Genomic DNA, 26,969 nt, shown 5'->3' on the forward strand with positions numbered 1-26,969 from the left:
AACCTATTACTTTATTTGGCACTTAATTAGGTACTTACTTTAGTCTTTTTTTACCTCTTGAGATGGGAAAAGTTTTTATTTTTTATTATTGAACATGTGCTCTTTATGGCAGAATGTTACAATGAGGTGAAATCCAAAGATTCTTTTCACCAAATCGCACATCTTAAAAGGAACCGAATTGGTGGAACGACCCAGAAATCGATGTGGTGAGGTAAGGTCACGCAGCCTGTTCACGATGAAAATAAAGAAAGCGGCGTGTGCAACAGAGGTAGATTTTGGAAACAAAGAAGGTTCAACTGTGATTGTCCCAGGTACAAACATATTTCTTACCAGAAATGATATAGGTCTACCCTTTATGAGCTAGCCTAAATACAGATTATTTTCTGAGAATAGCCCATCGCTGTAATAATACGCTTCATCCACATGATGGCAATGCCTTTTCTGCAATTTCCAACAGCAGCAGTTCAACACTGGATATCATATTATTGACGTCACTGAGAATGAAAAAGAAGCGCTCAGCGGTGGCTCTAGCAAAAGGGAAACCCGCTGTCCAGTGGCTATTTCGCAGTTGCGGTAGCCTATAGTATTTTAGTGCGCGTGTAGAAATACAAGTGAAGATACCTTGGAGTAAAACTGAACCGTACGACCGTGTAGCCTACTTTTTTTTCTGCAATGGCTGATTATCATCTTTTACATTATAGCGACTCAGCTGCGGTTGGGAACCGTTTCGCCCGCAAAGGTGCTCTGCGGCAGAAAAACGTGCATGAAGTCAAAAATCACAAATTTACTGCCAGGTTTTTCAAGCAACCGACATTCTGCAGTCATTGCACAGACTTCATATGGTAAGCATCAATGCTCTTGCGCACCCGTCATTGTGTGAAAGGGGATAGGAAAAGTTGGTGCGCTCTCGTCATTCCGGTCGTGTTAGTGTATTTCCTTGTTTACCCTATTTGTTTTGAATTATGCAAAATAGTTGCCATATGTAAAGTGTTAAAGGGTTTTGAGGCACTTCTATTAGACTCATAATTAGCCTATTAGGCGCTTACCCTCATCAAAATGTATAATTTGTTAATTCAAATGATAACTTAATTGGATGTAATAGTTATAAATGTTCAATAAATTCCATGATGCGAACAGTTAATGTCACATGTGTTATTCTCGTAAAATCATATGAAGCTTGCCAGTCACCTTACAAAAACACCCTTCTGCGCGCTGATTGGCAACTAGAACTCAGCGCTCCCGAATTGGGTATGGATTTAAAAATGTTTCTTTATTTAACTAGGCAAGTCAGTTAAGAACACATATTTACATTGACGGCCTAGGAACAGTGGGTTAACTGCCTTGTTCAGGGGCAGAACGACAGATTTTTACCTTGTCAGCTCGGAGATTCGATCTAGCAACCTTTACTGTTACCGGCCCAACGCTCTAACCACTAGGCTAACTGATGTTAATGGGCAAATTGTTTTCCCAACCAGGCCATACTAAACTCGCCCCATAATTACTCATCTTGCCAAGAAAGATACACCCCCTTAATCAGAGGCATGTCTGATATTTTTTGTTCTCTAAAACGTTCATTAAGTAGGCTATTAAATTGATCTTTCACGTCTTTTGAAGTCTAATTTCCCTCCTCCACACATCTTGCCATGCTCATGTCTTATAGCCTGGAAACGTCTAAACCCGCCATCTACTGTAAATGAGTACCATCAAATGATATAGCAGTAACCCTACTTCTAGCTCTGGTCCAGGGCATTAGTGTGCTTTCCTTTACTAGTTGAGGAAAGCACACTAATGCCCCCCTGGACCAGAGCTACACCACTGGGCACAATGTCAGGTAATCTAATTAGTTTACATTTGGTTGAGATGTCAACTAACGTGAATTCCAAAAATGTCACTTCATTGGATTTAGGTTTAAAAAAAATAAAATGCCCTTAAGTTTACTTTTTGCAAATCCAAATTGATTCAATGTCACATTGTGTTGAAATGACATGAAAACAATGTTGATTGAACCAGTTTTTGCCCAGTGGGACCCTACTGTATGACTTACAGGTAAGACCATCTGTCCTGTCACTCACTGCTCCTTCTCACTGCTTTTCACAGGGGCTTTGGGAAACAAGGATTCCAGTGCCAAGGTAACCCAGTGTTCTGCCTGTGTACATTTTACACGTGCACACTCATGTTAGCTTAGCATTAGGTATCCAGTTTCCATATACTGTATGATGCACTTCCTATAGTTCCAGTAACAGTTAATCACTAATATTCATACCACTGTACAGGGGATGTTGAACCTTCCACAAGCCAGTTTGGTTGATGTCAAATCCATTAGCAATCGACAAGTGAAGATGCCAGCTGCTTGTTCCTTTGTGCAGTTACTGTACGTCTCAAAGCCCTGCTCAGAGTGCAACAATGTCTGCTATTCTTTGAAGAGCAAGGATACAGTCAGTGAAGGCTTCTAAATCCGCCAGCACCAAAGTACTTCCCCATAGACAACTGTTTAGACAAATGTTATGTAGTGTAGTCTAGTAGGGCTCAGAGTGCGTTAAACTGTTCCGTCCAGACTGAGGTGATGACTGGCTAGTCGCTGGCTGGAGATTTGACTGCTCTTACATGTATACTTGATGCAGTCTGTTCTCCTGAAGTGTAAACCCATCATATCATAATTCTATTCTCATTATTGTTCAGACAAGATGCTGCGTCTTTCTTATAGCTTGTTGATAATCAGGTCATTATTCACTCTTCCTCTAACTCTTAATATCTGCCAAAAACCTTGGATGGGGCCAGTGTTCTCAAATTTACTTCAAAAGTGCAGCATGGTCACTTTTCAGGCTTCTTCCAAATATGGCATTCGTTAACAGTCTTCCACAGAAAAGTAAAACTACAGTACACTGCCTCCGTCGGTGAACTTTCACATTCTGTTTGATGAATTAATGTGCATGCAGAGCCACTTATTATGACTAAATACCAACGCATCAGTTCTATTATTCACAGCTGGAGGCCTTTGATTAGTCATTTCTAGGCTGGTTGGAAAAGTTAGTGAAGGATTTACAGCAATACCCAAGTTCCCAGTACCTGAAATGTGATTGTGTGTTTGAATCTCTTGGAGTCAGATTATAGCTATGTAGAAGGGTAAAGGAAAACTGACTGTTAGATTGTAAGAAATAGCAAATCTACATTCCCAAAATAACCACTGAATTCAGAACAGCAAAATATAATTCCATGCCAAAAGTTTATTGGACATTTGCGCATCACCAAGGGGGGATGAACGTCATGTAGAACCTATAGGATGTAGAAAAACATTAGTACTAAGTAATCAAAGCAAATCACATTTGAAATGCCATACAAATTGACACTTACCTTAAAGCCCATCATTCATGCATCAATTGCCAATGTCTGTGGGGAGAAACATTTGTCAGTCATCCAAATTAGACTACTGTACACATGTAGTTGTAACAGTACATTACCTGAGGATAGGATACTGCACTCCTTTGGATCCAGCACTTGGTCTAAGGAGAGGCTGGTTAGGCACAGGTTTACTGATATTGTGGGATACAACACTAACAGAGGGCTGGGCTGTGTCTCCTGGGGAGTAGAGGGTGTTGGAGAAAACCACTGCCTCGTTCATAGTCGTTATGGTTCTGAAAAATAATGCTGGATGCAGGTAGAACAGGATCATGGGAGCTGGTGGGGCCCAACACTCTGCTTGATCCATGGGGCCGGTTCTTGCTGCTCAGCAGCAGAGGGAGATGTGTTTCCTTTACCTTGCTGGCCACCAGTGGATTCTGGAGAAGGGTGGATATGTCTGGGCTGCCACCAATAGGAGGCCCAACATTCTGAGAGGCCTTTGGAACCCATAAGGGCAACCCACGGGGGTATTGGTTAACAGGTCCTGCTACCTCAGTAACACTGGGTCTTGAAGTCTTCTCTGGGAGCTTCTGGTTGCTTGGGACTTGTTCTGGTTGCTCAGGGACTGAAGGACAATAATTACAACATGCCATTAATTGTGGTATTATGCCAACTGGTAATGTAATGGTATATCAATCTGATTATAATATATTCAATATGACAGATATGATATGACACTACACATGCAATGGGAGAGCCTGGAGGAGTGGAGAGACAACATCTGTCCCTCGGTGGTAACACACCAGCAGTATTCTGTAGAGTCGTTTCACTGCTTTGGGGTGTACAGGCCCTCGTTACACTGGGGTACATAGGCGCCAGGAATATTAGGGGTATTGGCTCTAGCCTGCAGGGTCAGGATAGAACGTTTAGACGTTCAGCCTCAGGTAGCTTATTAAGTTAATAACGTGATCATTTAACATTACATGAGCTGATACACATTTATACATCAATATCACCATTAAATACAAAATACTATGAGTGTTGGCAATAGCCCAAAATGACAGGAAACATAGCAGATGGAGTTACTTCAGTCCCACCAGAAACGTTCTTTGGTTTTGTATTCAGAACTTGAAATTCAATATTTGAATGTGTAGTGCACAAATGTAATTTATAAATTGATAACATGATTTGAAACTTAATCAAATTAATGTTGCAGTTTAAAACTCAGTTTATTTAAAAAAAAACACGTTTCTGCATGCACATTGGTTACTATTCTACTACAAGGAAAGCAAAGTTTTCTAAGCAAACCCAAATCTTAGGAGTTGGACTTAATGCATCAGTTATTGCGATGGTGCTTCCAGTTTAGATAGATAAATGTAGTGAAGTCTCCTTGGCAGGGCCGGTTCTATAGGGTGGATAAGCTGGGCATGGACCCCCATAAAGAATGTGCCCTCCCTCAGTTGTTGCCCCATAAAGTGTTATGAATTGCAATGGCCCGGTTTTACCAATGTAGTGCCGCAAGGCCTGCCAGTAGTTCAGACGGTACAGAGGCTATATGCTGGGTGCGCTCATGATCTGAAGGGGATGTAATATTTAGTAGTTAAAAATCCGAAAATGGATTCTGATTGGGAACCTAGCCATGCAATGTAAATAAGGTACTGCCTTGACTACTTTATTTAGGAAGCTAATTTGACCCCGCACTGGGTGGGATCCAATGGACTTTCACAGAGAGCGATGTCAAGCAGCCTGCTGGCCCAACCGCCGAGGTTGAGAGCCTAGCAGCAAATTTAATATTGGCTCATCAAGAGTGACGCAAAGTAAAATCGCAACCGCTGCCAGCGAACCCCACTCAGTTCTTCAAAAGATATGGCAGGCCTTTGTCAGCAATGCCGACTGCAGTTGGCACTGAAACATTAGGGACATCACAGCAATGTGCAAACACTCTTCACCCCGAAGAACGTATTCAGTGAAGAGATGCATGTTAGATCAACGAAAAGCCCAGCTGGCATTTGAGCGGGACATTTCAAGTACATTTCACCAGGAAGGAGAATGGATCAGAAAGGTTCGAGGTTCAGCACAGCAACTTTAAAAATGATCAGCTACAGCCTTTATGGCCCTGGCTGCCGTGCCAGAGTTAATACAATTCCCTCATGTAAACCTACTGGTTGTTCGGTAGATTTTACGCAAACTATAATTTAGGCCTTTGCTTTTTACTGCAATGCATCTTTTAGATACGTGATTGTCATTGCTTGCACGTGTAACCAGTGTTAAATGGCTAGCTAGTTAGTGGGGTGCGCGCTAATAGCGTTTCAAATCGGTGGTTTCACTTGCTGAGACCTTGAAGTAGTCGTTTCCCTTGCTCTGCAAGGGCCTCGGCTTTTGTGGCGCGATGGGTAAGTGTTTCGACGGTGACTTGGTGTACAGACGGTGTCTGGTTCGAGCCCAGGTAGGGGCGAGGAGAGGGACGGAAGCAAAGGTGTTACACATGGGACTAATTGCTAGATCTACAGCTTTGCGTCATTTGATGGTATAGGGACAATGACCAATGTAGCCTACTGGTTGTGTGGCGAGGTGAGCCCTGGCAGGCGCTCCTGTGGTTTGACTGTTCACCTTGTTGGTGCCGAAGTTGGCAGCTAACGTTACTTTTTCAGAGCGCTGACCGGCGATAGCCTTCTGTCCAGGGCCCTGAATTAATGTTACGGTGTGCCTTTTTAAATGAGCGCATCTTGGGCTACCAGTCTTCATGAGGCTCTTCAACATTGTGTACAAAATGACAGTTTCGTATATGGCTGCATTTCAGATAGGCCTGGATTGTTTAAGTTGCAGTAGTATAACCAATAGTGTAGCCTACTGAAAGTAATAAGTAAACTACATTACAGTGTGCGATAATATTGACATCACTTTGACAGTAGCTTATGACAATGTGTGGGCCTCTCCCTGCCTTCACGCGTTGTGCTCAGAATGGACATTCTCTTAATTGGAGCCGATTCAAATTGGCTACTACCATGTATGACATTTCACAGCCATGCATATAGAATATGCACCTAGTTAGAAACTCCCACAGAAAATATTTTGCACCTGGAGAAGTAGCAGCTTGGTTACAGTCATTGCATGAAATGTATGAAAAGTCGCTCTGGAACAGAGCATCTGCTAAATGACTAAAATGTAATTGCATAGTGTCAAGTGTGAGCCTATAGTTGTATTTAGTGAAGTTTAAGCCATGTAGTGGGGCACATTCTCTTGTGTTATTATATAAAGCAACGGTTGTGTACAGCAATACTAAACCCAACATGTTCCATGTTTAATAAACTGAAATAACATCCCAGAAATGCATGCATATGCACAAAAAAAACCTTCAAATTGGTTTACATCCCTGATAATCTATCCCGTGCAGCTGGGCGTCATGAGGCCCATTGTCGTGCCATTCATCCACCGCCTCATGGTTCAACATAATGCACAGCCCCATGCATCTGTACACAATTCCTGGAAGCTGAAAAGCTTCCATAGTAGCGGTATCTCACAATGTGTCCTCACTGTACATGTTCCTGAGAGTCTTAGAGTTCAGGAATGGAGTGTTAAGATAGTATTTGAGGTACTAGAGCCACATTCATAAGAACATTAAATATGCCACATTGGATTCAGGAACCACTGTTTGTACAGCCAGCTCACCATGGTGTTTCACTGTTTCCATCTACCTTTCCTGGCAGACAAAGTACCAGAATGTTTTCAATTCAAATGCAGCCAACTTGATTAAACTTCAGTAAGCTTGAAAAACAATACAACTAAAATCGCCTATAAATATTGAGTTGGAATAGAATTAAGACTGAACAGTCATGAAATACAGTTAACTGTTTCAAATTTGTGCAACAAGAGAATTTACATTGAATTTCTGGTGGCACCGAAATCACTCCATACGCATTTTGCCAAGGACAAACATACTGGCCAGGGAAACTGGAATAGTAGCAGTTTAAACTCCATAAAAGGTAATAGTTTAAGAAACCTTGCCCTAGGCTATGGTTCAGGACCAAAGGGGGGGCCCTGGGCATGTCAAAGGTCAGTCACTACAATACATCTACACCATTCTTAAGTTTGTCATCATGACCATTTCTCATTTGGGGTTTAGGCCAGGGTTCTTAAACTTGAGCTTAAGAGACAAGACTAGAGGCTAAAACATTTAAAAAACAAAATAGTACATCAGGTCAAATCAAAGTAATGTGACATTTTTCAAAATAAGTTGCTTAAATCATAATATTGTGTTAAGTCAAAACAAATTTCAATTATCAAAAGAGCAGAAAACAGCTTACCATTTGACAGGTAAACTAGTACTGCCTACAAACAGCAAACAGAGCCAAGAGACCCTGAAACAGCAGGGGGAATGATTAGTAAAAGGGCCAGCACACCTTCAACAATACAACTTATTGAAGACAACCCATTTCTTTCCTTAGTGTCAAAGAGCCATAGCAATCAGCTCAGTTGTAGAACTCCCCAGTAGCTATGGCGTGGCAACAGACAGCTTGCTAGAGCCTTCCGGTTTTAACTGTGAGAGTGCTGCTCTCTCCTTGTATTGGCACCTTGACTCTCCTAGGTTCCAATTAGAGACAGCTGGTGGCAATCAGTGACCTTATCATTTAACATAATGAATAGAGTTGACTTGTTTTCCTATTTCAGCATGACACACAAACCTATCTGTTTTACACAATACATTCCTATCTGCACACACTTCAACATTGCACCCTCCCAAACAGGTTTCAGGTGTAGCCAATCTAGACATTAGACAAGATTTCCCCAATTGGGACAAATGAGCTGCATTTACACAGGCAGCCCAATTGTGATATTTTGGGTCACATTTTCATACAAAAAAGATCAGAATTGGCTGTCTGTGTAAAGCAGCCATAGAGGGATAGACAGGGAATGCTTGTGGTAAGGAAAATCATCAATACTATCATACCCCATGTTGAGATAAGTCACAGAAAAAATGAAGGAGCTTGATAAGGTTTAAAAACAGTGCAATCATTTCTGTGACTCTCAGTAACCTTCTAGTGTGATAACCATGGACTTGTCTCTGGGCAGTCTCTACCAGTGGAGGTTGCTGCGGACGGCTCATAATAATGGCTGGAACGGAGTGAATGGAATGGCATCAAACACATGTAAATCATGTGTTTGATGTATTTGATACCGTTTCACTCATTCCGCTCCAGCTGTTACCATGAACCCGTCCTCCCGAATGAAGGTGCCACCAACCTCCCGTGGTCTCTATAGAGTCAGACAGGGACACTACTACTGCACAAGGGCCCAGCTGTCCACACCATGTTACCATAGTCTCTGTCAGTGTAGTGTTCCTCTCAGGACACTTGATACACCAAGCCAGGTAACTGTGTGTAGACAGAGCAACGCTGAAGGTAAAGGCTGGAGAGGGAGGGAGAGATATAAAGGGTAGGTAGAGAGCCAGATTAAGAGTACAAAAGGAGAAAATAACAGGGAGGTAGCAGGCAAGGTGGAGAGATTAGGATGTAAAGGCTACGGGAGAGAATGAATGAGGGAGAGGTGAAGGAATGACAGAAGAGGAAGGAAATAGTGCGGGAGAGATAATGAGGGGAATGGAGGGAGAGAGAGTACAGGATCAGTAGGGAGAGAGAGAATGAGGGGAATGGAGGGAGAGAGAGGGTGTACAGGTTCAGTAGGGAGAGAGAATGAGGGGAATGGAGGGAGAGAGAATGAGGGGAATGGAGGGAGAGAGAGTACAGGATCAGTAGGGAGAGAGAGAATGAGGGGAATGGAGGGAGAGAGAGGGTGTACAGGTTCAGTAGGGAGAGAGAATGAGGGGAATGGAGGGAGAGAGAATGAGGGGAATGGAGGGAGAGAGAGTACAGGATCAGTAGGGAGAGAGAGAATGAGGGGAATGGAGAGAGAGAGAAAGGGTGTACAGGTTCAGTAGGGAGAGAGAGAATGAGGGGAATGGAGGGAGAGAGAGTGTGTACAGGTTCAGTAGGGAGAGAGAATGAGGGGAATGGAGAGAGAGAGAGGGTGTACAGGTTCAGTAGGGAGAGAGAGAATGAGGGGAATGGAGAGAGAGAGAGGGTGTACAGGTTCAGTAGGGAGAGAGAGAATGAGGGGAATGGAGAGAGAGAGAGGGTGTACAGGTTCAGTAGGGAGAGAGAGAATGAGGGGAATGGAGGGAGAGTGTGTACAGGTTCAGTAGGGAGAGAGAGAATGAGGGGAATTGAGAGAGAGAGAGTGTACAGGTTCAATAGGGAGAGAGAGAATGAGGGGAATGGAGAGAGAGAGAGTGTACAGGTTCAATAGGGAGAGAGAGAATGAGGGGAATGGAGAGAGAGAGAGTGTACAGGTACATTGTAATGAAAAGAGAGCTAGTGCCGCTCCCCCCTCTCACCTCCTGAGGTCACGGTGCCTGGCCTCGGAGCCTCTGGCGTCCCTGTGCCCTTCTCATGCTAGCTCTGTCACAGCACAAGGTCACGATACAGAGTAGCGATGCTCCAGGGAGCAGGTCTGAAGGCTTAATTAACTGTCAGTCCACATCGCAGGTAGTAGTACACCACCAAGCTGCACTGCCACACGATGGGCCAAGCGCTGGAGAGTCCACTGATTTATCACCAATTTACCACTATTGAAATGAAAGGGAGAGGGGAGAGGTTTACTGTTTAGATTCACTCTATAGGACAGTGATTCATAAGGCCAGGAGTGATTGATAAGGCCAGGAGTGATTGATAAGGCCAGGAGTGATTGATAAGGCCAGGAGTGATTGATAAGGCCAGGAGTGATTCATAAGGCCAGGAGTGATTGATAAGGCCAGGAGTGATTGATAAGGCCAGGAGTGATTGATAAGGCCAGGAGTGATTGATAAGGCCAGGAGTGATTGATAAGGCCAGGAGTGATTCATAAGGCCAGGAGTGATTCATAAGGCCAGGAGTGATTCATAAGGCCAGGAGTGATTCATAAGGCCAGGGATGGTATTCTCACAGCACCTCAGAGTAGGAGTGCGGATCTAGGTTCAGGTTCTCCCTGTCCATGTAATCTTATTCAGTATAATATAAAAAGCAAAACTGATCCTACACTCTTAGAAAAAATGGTTCCAAAAGTTTTTTTAGCAGAGAGATAGGGTTCTACCAAGAACCATTTTGATCAGAAGAACCTGTTTTAGAAGACAAGGGTTATTTGTAAGGCAAAGGGTTCTACCTAGAACCTTTAACATCCTAAGAACTGTTTTTTGAAGAAAGGATTCTTTGATGATTTTTTGGGACGCAAGAAGGGTTTGACTTAGAACCACACTCTGAGTTTACAAAACATTAAGGACACCTTCCTAATATTGAGTTGCATGGACTCTACAAGGTGTCTAAAGCGTTCCACAGGGATGCTGGTCCATTTTCACACAGTTGTGTCAAGTTGGCTGGATGTCCTTTGGGTGGTGGTCCATTCTTCATACACACAGGAAACTGTTGAGTGTGAAAAACCCACCTACTACCATACCCTGTTCAAAGGCACTTACATCTTTTGTCTTGTCCATTCACCCTCTAGACGGCACACATACACCATCCATGTCTCAATTGTTTCAATGCTTAAAAATCCTTCTTGAATCTGTCTCCTCTCCTCCCCTTCATCTACACTGATTGAAGTAGTTTAACAAGTGACATCATTAAGGGATCATGTCATGGAAAGAGCAGGTAGCAGGTGTCCTTAATGTTTTGTACACTCAGTGTGTATAATATTTCCCATCATGCTCTATTGCAGGGAGATTTTCAGAATTGTTTTTTTTTTACGGTAAAATCTGTGTTTTTGAATTGGTTGGTTGATTCATTTTATGCTACACAAAGATACATAGCATACAGTTTTCTAAACTAATTCAATCTGTTAGTAATGTGATTTATTGCACCTGTTACTGAGATGGTTGTTCCAGTTTAGATGTTTGAGGTAGTCACTGTATTAAATCTTCCCTTCCCTGGCAGTTATACTGAATACAGGTTTCAGCTGATTAGCAATTCCACTTGTTGGATATCTTTACTCTGGCTGGATTCCAATAGGAATTACACATCACATTGCAAGCTATCATAATGTGACTTACAGGTCTGATGTGGCCTGTAAACCATAAGACTGGTGGAACCATACTATGAAGGACCCTCCAAAGAAAAAAGGTTTCTCGGTAGAACCCTTCATTGAGGGTTCTGGATAGAATCCTCTCCTAAGAGTTCTACCCAGCACCAAAAAGGATTCCCCTATGGGGACAAACCGAAGAACCCTGTATGGTTCTACTTAGTTCAGCACTCCCCCTCTGAGACACTTTATGATCATGTGACCTGACCAGGACAAACTCTGGGTCATTAAGCTACAAGGTCAGGTTTGACCAAGTTATGCACACATCAGTCTGTTGGTATCAATATGGAACCTAGTTATCTGTTGTTAGTGCGAAGCATAGAATACGGAATTAGAATACTCATTTAATAGGATCTCTGTGGTGTGAAGTCTGTATCCCACTAATGCTATACTATACTTACTAGGGCATAATAGTGATACAATGGAACTCACATAATAAATGAATAACGGACCTGGCAGCCTAGTTAGTTGGGTTCTGGAGCACACAGTGGGCCAGCAGACGGAGTGGTTTTATTAAGTGTTGTTGGCCCACTGTGCAACAGTGATCGTGAAGATACAGTATGTACAAATGTATAATCTCACACATCTGAAAGCTAAAGCAACTGCCCGTTGTTTATACATGACCAGGCCTCTCTGCTCACAAGGCCAAATGGCTTAAGGTAATGGTCTGTTAGGACATAGGCCTACTAAGGACAGGTGGATGATCCATACATGAAACAATAACACAGCTCAAAGGAGATACAGTAAACATGTATTTTACAACAAATATAATGTTAACTGGAAGTACTATAATTCATTTTAAATAGCACAAAATGTTATATTATACCACTGACGTTCCAAAATAGATTATCTCAAACATTGCACACCACTAGACTACACATGAGACGTGTGAGTGCACTCTAGAACACCCATCATGAGAGTCAAGCTGGGGTGCGTTCAATTCGATTAAACGTTTGCTACTTTGCGTGACGGTTTCTACTGAACGACACTATTCCCAAAACATACTTCGACATTCTTCAACAGCCTTTGAGGTACGTTTGCTCTGTTTGATGGGTGTGGAGGGGTGTGGCTTGAAGCAGTGAATGACGTATTTAAAGGGCAGCGGAGCGTTCCACTACCCAACTCCTCCCCTTTTTTCAACTGGTCATTCTGAACTGCATCGTTTCCGTGTAATTGAACGTTACAGTACGTTCTTTTGTACAGTCAAAGTTGCAGTCATAATGTTACAAACTAAACAGTGTATTTTAGACAAAATAAACAACATAATGACTTTATCTAAGCATGAATGTAAATAAATACTATTGGTAACATATACAAATCCGATCTCTTACCTGAACCTGAGTAAATAGGCAGTTTGTAATTACACGCGATAGTGAGAGACAACAAACCATACAGGAGATGTATTAGCAATAGGCCTATACCTCAACGCCTGTATCGTCACAATCAACAAATGGTATGGGCTGGATTCTTCTCATGAGCAGAGTAGCCTAACCCTAATGCCATAACTCACATGGGAAGCTTGTGAGAGACAGGAGTGGAGCAGTGAGCTATGCATAGGACTGTAGGCCTATGTGGATGTGTTGGATGGTGGAATCCTCTCAGAGGGCTGTGAGCTGATGATCCATGCCCACCAACACACATTGAAAGTGGGATGATATGATAACAGATGCGTGTTCTTGGACGTGCAGAGTGCTTGTTCTTGGAAAGACCAGGGATCTGAAAAGTCTGCCAGTTGGATTCACATCCCAGGAGGTGTGTCTATGCTCCCTCTCTCTCAACTTCATGGGATGGACAGATACTGGCTTTTTGTAGTTCCTGTTCACTCAGTTGTGTGTGTGTGTGTGTGTGTGTGTGTGTGTGTGTGTGTGTGTGTGTGTGTGTGTGTGTGTGTGTGTGTGTGTGTGTGTGGTACAGTGGGTGGGGTACATTGTTCGAGAGTGTGTTAGGTTCATTGTTCAATGCCCTTGATATCTAGGCCTTTTCTTTAGATATTGAGAACTCACCTCCTATCATATTGCAAACAATTCCCACAGGACACAGGCTTCACTGAATCTCCCCTCACCACAGTAAAGACATCTCATCTTGAAATGGACTGAACTGAACTGAATACAATAAAATACAACTGAACAGAATAGAATAGAACAGAATAGAAACCTCAGCTTGAACTGAGAGGAGAGTATGGTTTATTAAGTAGGGCAATTCCACTGTAACAGAATGACACTGAGACTCAGATTTTTCACTTTAAAATGTATGTCTAACCCTAGTGCATACTGTACAGCACTGGCAGGGAATAGCTTTAGTCTGAATATGACCCCACTGCTTCCTCTATACCACAGAGGTCAGAGGCTACCTTATTTGCACCAAGGATGACAGTGAATGTTCTGTCATATATAGAGACCTTATGCATGACTGCTGAGAGTTGCCATGAGATGGTACAAATAATTTGTCCTAAGTCTTGGGATTCATACTTGTATGAATTTTTAACGCTTCATGATAGAGATCTCAATGCCTGTGCCTTTCTCCAACTGAATTCTGTTTATTTATTCAATGAGCTGTAAGTATGAGGCACTAGGCAAGCTTTTCAGTATAAGGATAATTAATATTTGCATCATACCTCACTGGGGACTATTTGGGCTTCAATCATACTTTTATATTTTAAGCAGAGAGGATATTGCACGCTTGTTGTATAACATAAATGTGTCATTCCTCTCCTGTGGCTATTGGGGCTTTAATAATACCGTTTCTATTTATTTAAACTAGAGTCTATGGGACTTGTACTGTAACATCATACTGTAACATTTGCGTCTCAATCTCACAGCATAATCTCCTGCAACAGCATCTCGTAAGCGATGCCAAGCTGACTGCGTTGAGTACAGGATGAGTTATGAATTACCCAGGGAGCATTTGCCCTATAAAGGAATTACTGGAAAGATGATGAAGTCCCTCTCTCTGTGATGGTACATTTATATCATTTGAACTGTTATTAGTTCATGGTTGCTGGGCCGTGGGCGGGTAAAGGGCTGCCACAGGGATCCCGCTGTGCAGTACGAAGGCCTGACAGCAGGTATCTCATTGTCCTGCAGCATTTTCCAGGCGACCAGCCTCCCTTGCCTCCTTTCTCTGCCCACCTCCACAGCAGAGGGTAGTGGAAGGGAGCGTGGGCCGGAGTAGTGGCGAGGTGAGACATCTTTATTGTAGTGTGTCTTAGTGTGGGAGGAGGCTGAGCACCCTGCAGCTCCCATGGGGCTGTGTACTCTACTCACTTGGAGCCATTTGGTTGGTATTACTCAGAATAGGAGTGTGTGTGTGTGTGTGTGTGTGTGATATCGGCCGGAGTGCGTGAGTGTGTGTGTGTGTGCATATGGCCTGTGTGCATGTGTGTCTGTGTGCGTGTCTGTGTATTAGGAGGATGGATGTGTGTGTGTGTGTGTGTATGTGTGTGCGTGTGTATAGGGAGGATGGATGTGTGTGTGTGTGCGTGTGTCTGTGTGTGCGTGCATATGGCCTGTGTGCGTGTGTGTCTGTGTGTGTGTCTGTGTATTAGGAGGATGGATGTGTGTGTGTGTGTGTGTATGTGTGTGCGTGTGTATAGGGAGGATGGATGTGTGTGTGTGCGTGCGTGTGTGTGTGCGTGCATATGGCCTGTGTGCGTGTGTGTCCGTGTGTGTGTCTGTGTATTAGGAGGATGGATGTGTGTGTGTGTGTGTATGTGTGTGCGTGCGTGTGTATAGGGAGGATGGATGTGTGTGTGTGTGCGTGCGTGTGTGTGTGCGTGCGTGTGTATAGGGAGGATGGATGTGTGTGTGTGTGCGTGCGTGTGTGTGTGCGTGCGTGTGTATAGGGAGGATGGATGTGTGTGTGTGTGTGCGTGCGTGTGTGTGTGCGTGCGTGTGTATAGGGAGGATGGATGTGTGTGTGTGCGTGCGTGTGTGTGACTGTGTAGAGGTCACAAGATCGGTTTCAAATTCCACGATTTATTTGCTTTCTTAGTTTCTTTCAGCAGTCTGTATGCATATTGTTGAGAGGTAGAGGTAACCGTGTTAACTAAGGTAATGCCTTGTTATTGGCCAGTCTATTTTGATCTGGTTCTAGTGGACTTTGTAAAGGTCACTGGCTGGGATCCATGGTCCACTGTGGAGACGTTGTATCACTGTCATATGGCCATGCTGAGAGACTGGCCCATTCACAGGCTGCTTCTCTCTCTCTCTCTCTCTCTCTCTCTCTCTCTCTCTCTCTCTCTCTCTCTCTCTTCCTGCTTCTGTCTCTCTCTTCCTGCTTCTGTCTCTGTCTCTCTGCCTCCCCCCCTCTCTCTCTCTCTCTCTCTGTCTCTCTCTCTTTAACTGAAACATTCTTTCTCTTCCTCTCTTACTACCTATCCCGTCTTTCTGTCGTCTCTCACACAATTTGCTGAAATAATGCCTCCTGCCCGATCTAGCTTTTTCAGACAACCTGAGGAGTTGATGGGATGTGTGATATGAAATCGGGAATCATAAAACACATTGTCACCCCGGCAGAACTCTGTTTAGAATGAAAAAAACTGTAATTCAGCCATCAGGCAAGTGTTATGGAAGAGACCTTGTAAGTGAAGCAAAACAGATTGTCATATCAAGCGGATGAGATATTGATATTCAATATTAAAGGGAAAATCCACCTAAAATCACCTATTCCTTCAATTTAGTGTTAAATAACACTAATATGTGAGAACAAGATTTTTTGTGAAATGTTTCATTTTGACATTATAATAAGGTTGGTAGCAACATGGAAAATCGTTGTGGAAATCTGTTGCAGCTCAAGTCTACTACAAAATCCAAAATGCAATGCTATCTAGCAAACGTAGCTACACACAATAATACCGAAGACCATATCAGCATGTAACATAGGTAGTTAGCTGTAAAATTGCCTAAAGAAACTGCACTATCAATTTAGGAGTCTACATTCGCACCATGTTCAACCTGCAGATCGATGTGCCTCACAGAGCGGAGTCTAACATTCACAACAGCAGATATACTTTTGAGAAGATGGGAAACATTGCCCTTGCTACTCGCGGTGCATTCTGGGAGATTCTGGGACAAGGAGCGTTCTCCTTCGAGGAGTGAATGGGAGTCTATTGGGCGCTAGCTTAAAAACCCAACATTAGCATGAATTTCATCAACAAGTAGTACAACATTTGAAATCTTTCCCAAGATGTGAGATAATTAACTTTCTATTTGTAGTATCTCAACCTTTGGATTTCTGATTTGATGTACTTTCGAGGAAAATAGGCACCTTTCTTGACATATACACTGACTTTGAGAAGGGATTGCGTGACGATTAGCTTAGCAACCGCGTGACGCAGCATGACTTTGTGAACGAGATTGGTCTACAGTCTGCTGAGTGGGGCGTTTACGTTCCTTCATTCATTGGATTCCTATCTCCTTTCTATAATATATCTGGCAACAGCATCATGCAATGCACCCTGGACTGAAGAGACAGACAAATGTGCTAGACCCTTAAATTATACATTTCTCGAGGTCGGAATATCGTAAAAATATGATCAATGGCTCATTCGAGAGAAGACATCTTCCTGAGTTATGACATCGGCCAGTATTGAAATCTGACAGGTATGATAGACGTTTTCACCATCTAAAAGTCCTATTCATATAGACTTCCAGTGTAGTGAGAGAGACATTATCACGGTTGTACGTAAATAGCGAACGGATTTCTTCCTGCTTAAACGCCAATAACTCAGATACACATGAAAACATGAAATGACCCAGGGAATCGATAGAACATCCCTCAGAGATGCACAAAAACAATATAACATTCAAAATGGGTGACACTTTCCTTTAAGTAGTCGGTCTTCCCCAATGCTGCCCAAATGTGGCAGTGTTAGCTTTTACTTAGCGTCAGTGAGTGTCAATGATGCCAGTTCTACGTGGATCCATCTATGACAGTGTGTGTGAGTGTCTGTGTGTGTTTGTGTCTGTGTGTGTTTGTGTCTGTGTGTGTGTGACTTGGATCAGTCATGGCCACAGTGACATGGATGTTCTCCTCTCTTCTCTCCTCTCCTCTCTTCTCGGCCCCGTGGCCCTTTGATGTGGAGTGGCTGTGGAGCTGGCAGTACCATCTGGAGAGCGTAGCCCACGGCCAGGAGGAGAGCAGGAGAGGAAAAGAGCGTCTGGACAGGGTCTAGAGATTTAGAGAGGACAGAGATGAGGGGAAGAAGGAAGTGTAGCATGAAGGACAACCCTAAGATACTATACCATGTTAACCTCTAACCTGTTACAGAAGGGAGAGAGAGGGGAAGATAAAGAGGGGAGGCCAGTGAGAAAGAGTCCAAGCTGGACATGGTCTAATGTGAGAGAAGGAGAGAACGAGTGAAAAAGAGAGACAGATGGAGAGGAAAAGGAAAGAGAGAGAGAAGGAAAGACAGCCTGGACACGGTCAGCCAGAGACTGGAGTGAGAAGGAAAGAGAGCCTGGACACAGTCTGCCAGGGACTGGAGTGAGAAGGAAAGACAGCCTGGACACAGTCTGCCAGAGACTGGAGTGAGAAGGAAAGAGAGCCTGGACACAGTCAGTCAGAGACTGGAGTGAGAAGGAAAGACAGCCTGGACACAGTCTGCCAGGGACTGGAGTGAGAAGGAAAGACAGCCTGGACACAGTCTGCCAGGGACTGGAGTGGAAGGAAAGAGAGCCTGGACACAGTCAGTCAGGGACTGGAGTGAGAAGGAAAGACAGCCTGGACACAGTCTGCCAGGGACTGGAGTGGAAGGAAAGAGAGCCTGGACACAGTCTGCCAGGGACTGGAGTGAGAAGGAAAGAGAGCCTGGACACAGTCAGTCAGGGACTGGAGTGAGAAGGAAAGACAGCCTGGACACAGTCTGCCAGAGACTGGAGTGAGAAGGAAAGAGAGCCTGGACATGGTCTGCCAGAGACTGGAGTGAGAAGGAAAGACAGCCTGGACACAGTCAGCCAGGGACTGGAGTGAGAAGGAAAGACAGCCTGGACACAGTCTGCCAGGGACTGGAGTGAGAAGGAAAGAGAGCCTGGACACAGTCTGCCAGGGACTGGAGTGAGAAGGAAAGACAGCCTGGACACAGTCAGTCAGGGACTGGAGTGAGAAGGAAAGACAGCCTGGACACAGTCTGCCAGGGACTGGAGTGAGAAGGAAAGAGAGCCTGGACACAGTCTGCCAGGGACTGGAGTGAGAAGGAAAGACAGCCTGGACACAGTCAGTCAGGGACTGGAGTGAGAAGGAAAGAGAGCCTGGACACAGTCTGCCAGGGACTGGAGTGAGAAGGAAAGACAGCCTGGACACAGTCAGTCAGGGACTGGAGTGAGAAGGAAAGACAGCCTGGACACAGTCTGCCAGGGACTGGAGTGAGAAGGAAAGACAGCCTGGACACAGTCTGCCAGGGACTGGAGTGAGAAGGAAAGACAGCCTGGACATGGTCTGCCAGGGACTGGAGTGAGAAGGAAAGAGAGCCTGGACATGGTCTGCCAGGGACTGGAGTGAGAAGGAAAGAGAGCCTGGACACAGTCTGCCAGGGACTGGAGTGAGAAGAAAGAGAGCCTGGACATGGTCAGGCAGAGACTGGAGTGAGAAGGAAAGACAGCCTGGACACAGTCAGTCAGGGACTGGAGTGAGAAGGAAAGACAGCCTGGACACAGTCTGCCAGGGACTGGAGTGAGAAGGAAAGAGAGCCTGGACACAGTCTGCCAGGGACTGGAGTGAGAAGGAAAGACAGCCTGGACACAGTCAGTCAGGGACTGGAGTGAGAAGGAAAGAGAGCCTGGACACAGTCTGCCAGGGACTGGAGTGAGAAGGAAAGACAGCCTGGACACAGTCAGTCAGGGACTGGAGTGAGAAGGAAAGACAGCCTGGACACAGTCTGCCAGGGACTGGAGTGAGAAGGAAAGACAGCCTGGACACAGTCTGCCAGGGACTGGAGTGAGAAGGAAAGACAGCCTGGACATGGTCTGCCAGGGACTGGAGTGAGAAGGAAAGAGAGCCTGGACATGGTCTGCCAGGGACTGGAGTGAGAAGGAAAGAGAGCCTGGACACAGTCTGCCAGGGACTGGAGTGAGAAGGAAAGAGAGCCTGGACATGGTCTGCCAGGGACTGGAGTGAGAAGGAAAGAGAGCCTGGACATGGTCTGCCAGGGACTGGAGTGAGAAGGAAAGACAGCCTGGACATGGTCTGCCAGGGACTGGAGTGAGAAGGAAAGAGAGCCTGGACATGGTCAGGCAGAGACTGGAGTGAGAAGGAAAGACAGCCTGGACATGGTCTGCCAGGGACTGGAGTGAGAAGGAAAGACAGCCTGGACATGGTCTGCCAGGGACTGGAGTGAGAAGGAAAGACAGCCTGGACACAGTCTGCCAGGGACTGGAGTGAGAAGGAAAGAGAGCCTGGACACAGTCTGCCAGGGACTGGAGTGAGAAGGAAAGACAGCCTGGACATGGTCTGCCAGGGACTGGAGTGAGAAGGAAAGAGAGCCTGGACATGGTCAGGCAGAGACTGGAGTGTGTGAAAGTTTGAGAAACATTCCAAAGTTCAAGAGCCCTTCAGATGTTAGGGGATTGTCAGCAGAAGTAAAATAAACAGTTTGCGGAAAAGGGACAGAAGTGGGTATTTAGTCTGCTTAGTGAGTTACACTAGATGATGGCTGAGTGGTTCTGAAGCCTGTTCCAGATATCAGTAGTGCTAAATAGTTCTGAGGCCTGTTCCAGACATCACTAGTGCTGAGTGGTTCTGAGTCCTGTTACAGACATCAGTAGTGCTGCGTGGTTCTGAGTCTTGTTCCAGACATCAGTAGTGCTGAGTGGTTCTGAGTCTTGTTCCAGACATCAGTAGTGCTGAGTGGTTCTGAGTCTTGTTCCAGACATCAGTAGTGCTGCGTGGTTCTGAGTCCTGTTCCAGACATCAGTAGTGCTGCGTGGTTCTGAGTCCTGTTCCAGACATCAGTAGTGCTGCGTGGTTCTGAGTCCTGTTCCAGACATCAGCAGTGCTGAGAGGTTCTGAGTCTTGTTCCAGACATCAGTAGTGCTGCGTGGTTCTGAGTCCTGTTCCAGACATCAGTAGTGCTGCGTGGTTCTGAGTCCTGTTCCAGACATCAGCAGTGCTGAGTGGTTCTGAGTCTTGTTCCAGACATCAGTAGTGCTGAGTGGTTCTGAAGCCTGTTACAGACATCAGTAGTGCTAAATAGTTCTGAGTCTTGTTCCAGACATCAGTAGTGCTGAGTGGTTCTGAGTCTTGTTCCAGACATCAGTAGTGCTGAGTGGTTCTGAGTCTTGTTCCAGACATCAGTAGTGCTGAGTGGTTCTGAGTCCTGTTCCAGATATCAGCAGTGCTGCGTGGTTCTGAGTCCTGTTCCAGATATCAGTAGTGCTGCGTGGTTCTGAGTCCTGTTCCAGATATCAGTAGTGCTGCGTGGTTCTGAGTCCTGTTCCAGATATCAGTAGTGCTGCGTGGTTCTGAGTCCTGTTCCAGACATCAGTAGTGCTGAGTGGTTCTGAGGCCTGTTCCCAGACATCAGCAGTGCTGAGTGGTTCTGAGTCCTGTTCCGGACATCAGTAGTGCTGAGTGGTTCTGAGTCCTGTTCCAGACGTCAGTAGTGCTGAGTGGTTCTGAGGCCTGTTCCAGACGTCAGTAGTGCTGCGTGGTTCTGAGTCCTGTTCCAGACATCAGTAGTGTTGAGTGGTTCTGAGTCCTGTTCCAGACATCAGCAGTGCTGCGTGGTTCTGAGGCCTGTTCCAGACATCAGCAGTGCTGAGTGGTTCTGAGGCCTGTTCCAGACATCAGTAGTGCTGAGTGGTTCTGAGTCCTGTTCCAGATATCAGTAGTGCTGAGTGGTTCTGAGTCCTGTTCCAGACGTCAGCAGTGCTGAGTGGTTCTGAGGCCTGTTCCAGACGTCAGCAGTGCTGCGTGGTTCTGAGGCCTGTTCCAGACGTCAGCAGTGCTGAGTGGTTCTGAGGCCTGTTCCAGACATCAGCAGTGCTGAGTGGTTCTGAGTCCTGTTCCAGACATCAGTAGTGCTGCGTGGTTCTGAGTCCTGTTCCAGACGTCAGCAGTGCTGCGTGGTTCTGAGTCCTGTTCCCAGACATCAGTAGTGCTGAGTGGTTCTGATGCCTGTTCCAGACATCAGTAGTGCTGAGTGGTTCTGAGGCCTGTTCCAGACGTCAGCAGTGTTGAGTGGTTCTGAGTCCTGTTCCAGACATCAGTAGTGCTGAGTGGTTCTGAGTCCTGTTCCAGACATCAGTAGTGCTGAGTGGTTCTGAGTCCTGTTCCAGACGTCAGCAGTGCTGCGTGGTTCTGAGTCCTGTTCCCAGACATCAGTAGTGCTGCGTGGTTCTGAGTCCTGTTCCAGACGTCAGCAGTGCTGCGTGGTTCTGAGTCCTGTTCCCAGACATCAGTAGTGCTGAGTGGTTCTGAGTCCTGTTCCAGACATCAGTAGTGCTGAGTGGTTCTGAGGCCTGTTCCCAGACATCAGCAGTGCTGAGTGGTTCTGACGGCTGTTCCAGACATCAGCAGTGCTGAGTGGTTCTGAGGCCTGTTCCAGACATCAGCAGTGCTGAGTGGTTCTGAGTCCTGTTCCAGACATCAGTAGTGCTGAGTGGTTCTGAGGCCTGTTCCAGACATCAGTAGTGCTGAGTGGTTCTGAGTCCTGTTCCAGACATCAGTAGTGCTGTGTGGTTCTGAGGCCTGTTCCAGACGTCAGCAGTGCTGCGTGGTTCTGAGGCCTGTTCCAGACATCAGTAGTGCTGAGTGGTTCTGAGTCCTGTTCCAGACATCAGTAGTGCTGAGTGGTTCTGACGGCTGTTCCAGACATCAGCAGTGCTGTGTGGTTCTGAGGCCTGTTCCCAGACATCAGCAGTGCTGAGTGGTTCTGACGCCTGTTCCAGACATCAGCAGTGTTGAGTGGTTCTGAGGCCTGTTCCAGACATCAGCAGTGCTGAGTGGTTCTGACGCCTGTTCCAGACATCAGCAGTGTTGAGTGGTTCTGAGGCCTGTTCCAGACATCAGCAGTGCTGAGTGGTTCTGACGGCTGTTCCAGACATCAGTAGTGCTGTGTGGTTCTGAGGCCTGTTCCAGACGTCAGCAGTGCTGCGTGGTTCTGAGGCCTGTTCCAGACATCAGCAGTGCTGAGTGGTTCTGAGGCCTGTTCCAGACATCAGTAGTGCTGAGAGGTTCTGAGGCCTGTTCCAGACGTCAGTAGTGCTGAGTGGTTCTGAGGCCTGTTCCAGACGTCAGCAGTGCTGCGTGGTTCTGAGTCCTGTTCCAGACGTCAGCAGTGCTGCGTGGTTCTGAGGCATGTTCCAGACATCAGCAGTGCTGAGTGGTCCTGAGTCTTGTTCCAGACATCAGCAGTGCCACAACTTTGGAAGTATGCTTGGGGTCATTGTCCATTTGGAAGGTCTCCAATTTTCTTCTGAGGTCTTGGCTGATTTCTTTTGATTTTCCCATGATGGCAAGCAAAGAAGCACTGAGTTTGAAGGTAGGCCTTGAAACACATCCACAGGTACACCTCCAATTGACTCAAATTATGTCAATTAGCCTATCAGAAGCTTCTAAAGCCATGGCATCATTTTCTGTAATTTTCCAAGCTGTTTAAAGGCACAGTCAACTTCGTGTATGTAAACTTCTGACCCACTGGAATTGTGATACAGTGAATTATAAGTGAAATAATCTGTCTGCAAACAATTGTTGGAAAAATTACTTGTGTCATGCACAAAGTATATGTCCTAACCGACCTGTTCAAACTATAGTTTGTTAACAAGAAATTTGTGGAGTGGTTGAAAAACGAGTTTTAATGACTCTAACCTAAGTGTATGTAAACTTCCGACATCAACTGTAGTAGAAAGCGATGAGTTAGAAGAAGCCTACATAACCAACCCATGAAGTAAAATGTAACATTCATATACGGCCAGCTATGTAAACTTTAACATTGATTTATCCTGCAATAGATGTTGTTCAATTGGTAACATACAATTGGTAACATGTCTCCTTCTAATGCCTCTTAAGGGGAAAGTAATCTAAAAGTAACGAAATGTATTCAGATTACGTTACTGAGTTTGGGTAATCCAAAAGTTATGGTACTGATTACAATTTTGGACAGGTAACTAGTAACTTTACGGATTACATTTAGAAAGTAACCTACCCAACCCTGGCTGTATGTCAGAAAACTCATGTGTACTGTAGTCTAGCTATACATGGTCAAGGTTGCCTTCTGTCAAAGAAGACATTGGTTGTTCCCACATGTTGTTAGGGGAATGTATCTTTCCAACATCTATCCATCTCTCTCTCTCTCTCTCTCTCTCTCTCTCTCTCTCTCTCTCTCTCTCTCTCTCTCTCTCTCTCTCTCTCTCTCTCTCTCTCTCTCTCTCTCTCTCTCTCTCTCTCTCTCTCTCTCTCTCTCTCTCTCTTATGTTCTAGCTACTAATGTATAATGTAATTTATGCACTTTGAGATTATTCTTGTATAATGAAAAGTGCCTTACAAATGTATGAATTATTATTGTTTTCTTTAGACTCTCTTTTCGCAGAAAATAATTGACACAAAGACATTCAGTAGAATGACATGTCCCTACACAAAAGGGTTCCAAAAGGGTTCTTTGGCTGTCCCCATAGGAGAACCCTTTTTGGTTACAGGTAGAACCAAAAGGGTTCTACATAGAACCAAAAATGATTATTCAAAGGGTTCTCCTATGGAGACAGCCAAAGAAATCTTTATGGTTCTAGATAGCACCTTTTTTAAAGAGTGTAACATGCTGACCAGACCGCGCGTGCAAGTTGATTTTGTTCACCCACACCAGACGCTATCAGGACACGCAGGTTGAAATATCAAAACAAACTCTGAACCAATTATATTAATTTGGGGACAAATCAAAAAGCATTAAACATTTATGGCAATTTAGCTAGCTAGCTAGCTTACCGTTGCACAAATAGAACCAAGTTCTATTTTAGCGCCCGGCTACGCAGACGCGCGTGAGCAGTGTGGGTGCAATGCTTGAATAACATGTATGTGTAAATGTATTTTGCAACGCTCGTGCACGGGACGTTAGCGGTGTGGTCAGCATGTATGCTGGCAGAGAGATTCCTGGTATCTATATTCACTAGGTTTTCAGCGTACTGATCTTTTTGCGATTAGATTAAAGCACCACATATTGAATTACATCTGAAAACCAATGGAATCGTAGGACAAATATTTTGATGAGAACATTTTATTATACATAGTCATGGACCTGCCACAGAGTGCATGGTATACAGTACCTTCAGATAGCATTCACACCCCTTGACTTTTTCCACATTCTGTTGTGTTTCAAGGTGGGATATTGTCAACGATCTACACAAAATACTCTGTAATGTCAAAGTATAAGAAAAAATCTAACATTTGTAAAAAATATATATATATATATATATATATGGATTAGATAAGTATTCAACCCCCTGAGTAAATACATGTTAGAATCACCTTTGGCAGCGATTACAGCTGTGAGTATTTCTGGAGAAGTCTCTAAGAGCTTTGCCCAACTAGATTGTACAATATTTGCACATTATTCTTTATATAATTCTTCAAGCTCTGTGAAGTTGGTTGTTGATCATTGCTAGACAGCCATTTTCAAGTCTTGCCATACATTTTCAAACCGATTTTAAGTCAAAACTCTAACTAGACCACTCTGGAACATTCAATGTCATCTTGGTAAGCAACTCCAGTTTATATTTGGCCTTGTGTTTTATCGTCCTGCTGAAAGGTGAATTTGTCTCCCAGTGTTGGTTGGAAAGCTGACTGAACCAAGGTTTCCTCTGGATTTTGCCTGTGCTTCGCTCTAGTCCATTTCTTTTTATCTTAAAAAACTCCCTAGTTCTTGCCGATGACAAGCATACCCATAACATGACGTAGCCACCACCATACTTGAAAATATGAAGAGTGGTACTCAGTGATGTGTTGGATTTTATCCAAACATAACACTTTGTATTTAGGACATAAAGCAATTTTTTTGGCAGTTTTACTTTAGTGCCTTATTGCAAACAGGATGCATGTTTTGGAATATTTGTATTCTGTACAGGCTCCCTTCTTTTCAATCTGTCATTTAGGTCAGTATTGTGGAGTAACTACAATGTTGTTGATCCATCCTCAGTTTTCTCCTATCACAGCCAAACCTTTTTATAATTAATTGTTTAAATCATTCCACTTTGACATTATGGGGTATTGTATGGAGGACAGTTACAAAAATCTCAATGTAATCCTTTAAAATTCAAATAAAAATTGGAAAAAGTCAAGGGGTGTGAATACTTTCTCAAGGCCCTGTATGTGATTGGCTCTGATAAATGTATTGTCATATGGTTTGCTGTAACGATATGACAAGCTCTCCAACAAGAAGAAGAAGAATGCTTCTCCGTCAAGCACATGATATAGACCACATGTATGTCACATACGTTTTTAGACCTCCCCCACCCTACAGGCTGTACTCTACATCATCAAACTGTTGATGAAAATAGTCTGTCTATAAGCACTTTCATATAACATGACTGCCGTAACTCATAACCAATCCTCTCAGTTTAATGTCAGACCTATCAGGTGAAAGTCCTCAGTCTAAGTCTAGACTAGAAGGTGCCTGTTTGCACTAGTCTCAAAGGCTCTGTGGATGAAATCAGTGGAATGTCAATTATGTCAGCCAGCCTCTCTGAGCCCTCTCTTTCTCCCAGCCGACTTCAATAGCATTAATTACAGCAACAGTCAGGGCTTAGCCAGCCAAGATAATTATGTGTAACCTTGCCTCTACTTGTCTCTCCTCTCCTTGTCTTTCCGCTCTCAAAATGTCCCTGACTCTCAAACGTTGTGCTCTGTCGCGTCTATTTCTCTTTCATAATGTATCTCTCTCTCTTTTTCTACACATATACTGTATATATCATATATCATATGTACTGTATATTCATATACTGTATCTCAGTCTCTTTCTCTGCTAGAGTCACATATACAGTGGAATGGGCCATTTGGTTATCGTGGTAACTGCTCTCCTGTGCCATGTTGTGTCTGTGCCGATAGGGAGCAAATCCATGTACATAACAGTACTTACCTAGCAAATCCTGACCAATAGGATGAATGAATATAGGATGAAGCTACTGTATCACGGCAAGTTTACCAGCCTTACCCTTTGACCCCTCCTGATTCACAGGACAGTCGGCCCATTTTTATCTTATCTGATTCAGTAGTATTTCCAGAGGGACTTTCTTCCTGACTGCCCAGACGCCATAGTTCCCACAGAACCCTCTCACACTGGGGGATTTCTCATTAAAAACACATTAAGCTCAGTTCTTATATGGGAAAATACAGTTAACCACATTGAAAATATGTGTGGTTCATTTCTTTATGGCACATTCAGTCGAAAAGGAACATTTTAGAGCGACACTTTGTCTCTGTCCATTTGAATGTGGTTAGGTGAAGCTGAATAAATGTTGCACGTTTGTCCAGACAGATAGATAATGCTTTGTAATAACATCGGTCTGGTTAACCAGACTAGAAGAAATCCATGCAGATGAAGT

General features: G+C 44.4%; 1 protein-coding gene and 1 long non-coding RNA gene across 3 annotated transcripts in view; one reads left to right on the forward strand and one right to left on the reverse strand.

The window, feature by feature from the left end:
- The first annotated feature begins 510 nt into the window (after positions 1-510).
- Positions 511-26,969, forward strand: part of LOC106594070 (protein kinase C alpha type) — a 264,733-nt gene continuing 238,274 nt past the window's right edge. Inside the window, exons 1-2 of the mRNA XM_045720006.1 lie at positions 511-842; positions 2,098-2,129. Coding sequence (XP_045575962.1) covers positions 673-842; positions 2,098-2,129 — 202 coding nt within the window. The 5' untranslated portion in view covers positions 511-672. The remainder of the gene's footprint in view (positions 843-2,097; positions 2,130-26,969) is intronic.
- Positions 3,237-7,815, reverse strand: LOC106606717 (uncharacterized). 2 transcript variants are annotated; one of them, XR_001329114.2, is made up of 5 exons: positions 7,644-7,815; positions 4,143-4,243; positions 3,459-3,964; positions 3,352-3,387; positions 3,237-3,273 (listed from the first exon to the last, which is right to left on the reverse strand). It is a non-coding gene; the product is annotated as an uncharacterized lncRNA (long non-coding RNA). The 2 variants fall into 2 exon arrangements; XR_001329115.2 differs by lacking the exon at positions 4,143-4,243.

The sequence above is a fragment of the Salmo salar genome, chromosome ssa06 (genome assembly GCF_905237065.1).
Source record: "Salmo salar chromosome ssa06, Ssal_v3.1, whole genome shotgun sequence".
Taxonomy (NCBI): Eukaryota; Metazoa; Chordata; class Actinopteri; order Salmoniformes; family Salmonidae; genus Salmo; species Salmo salar.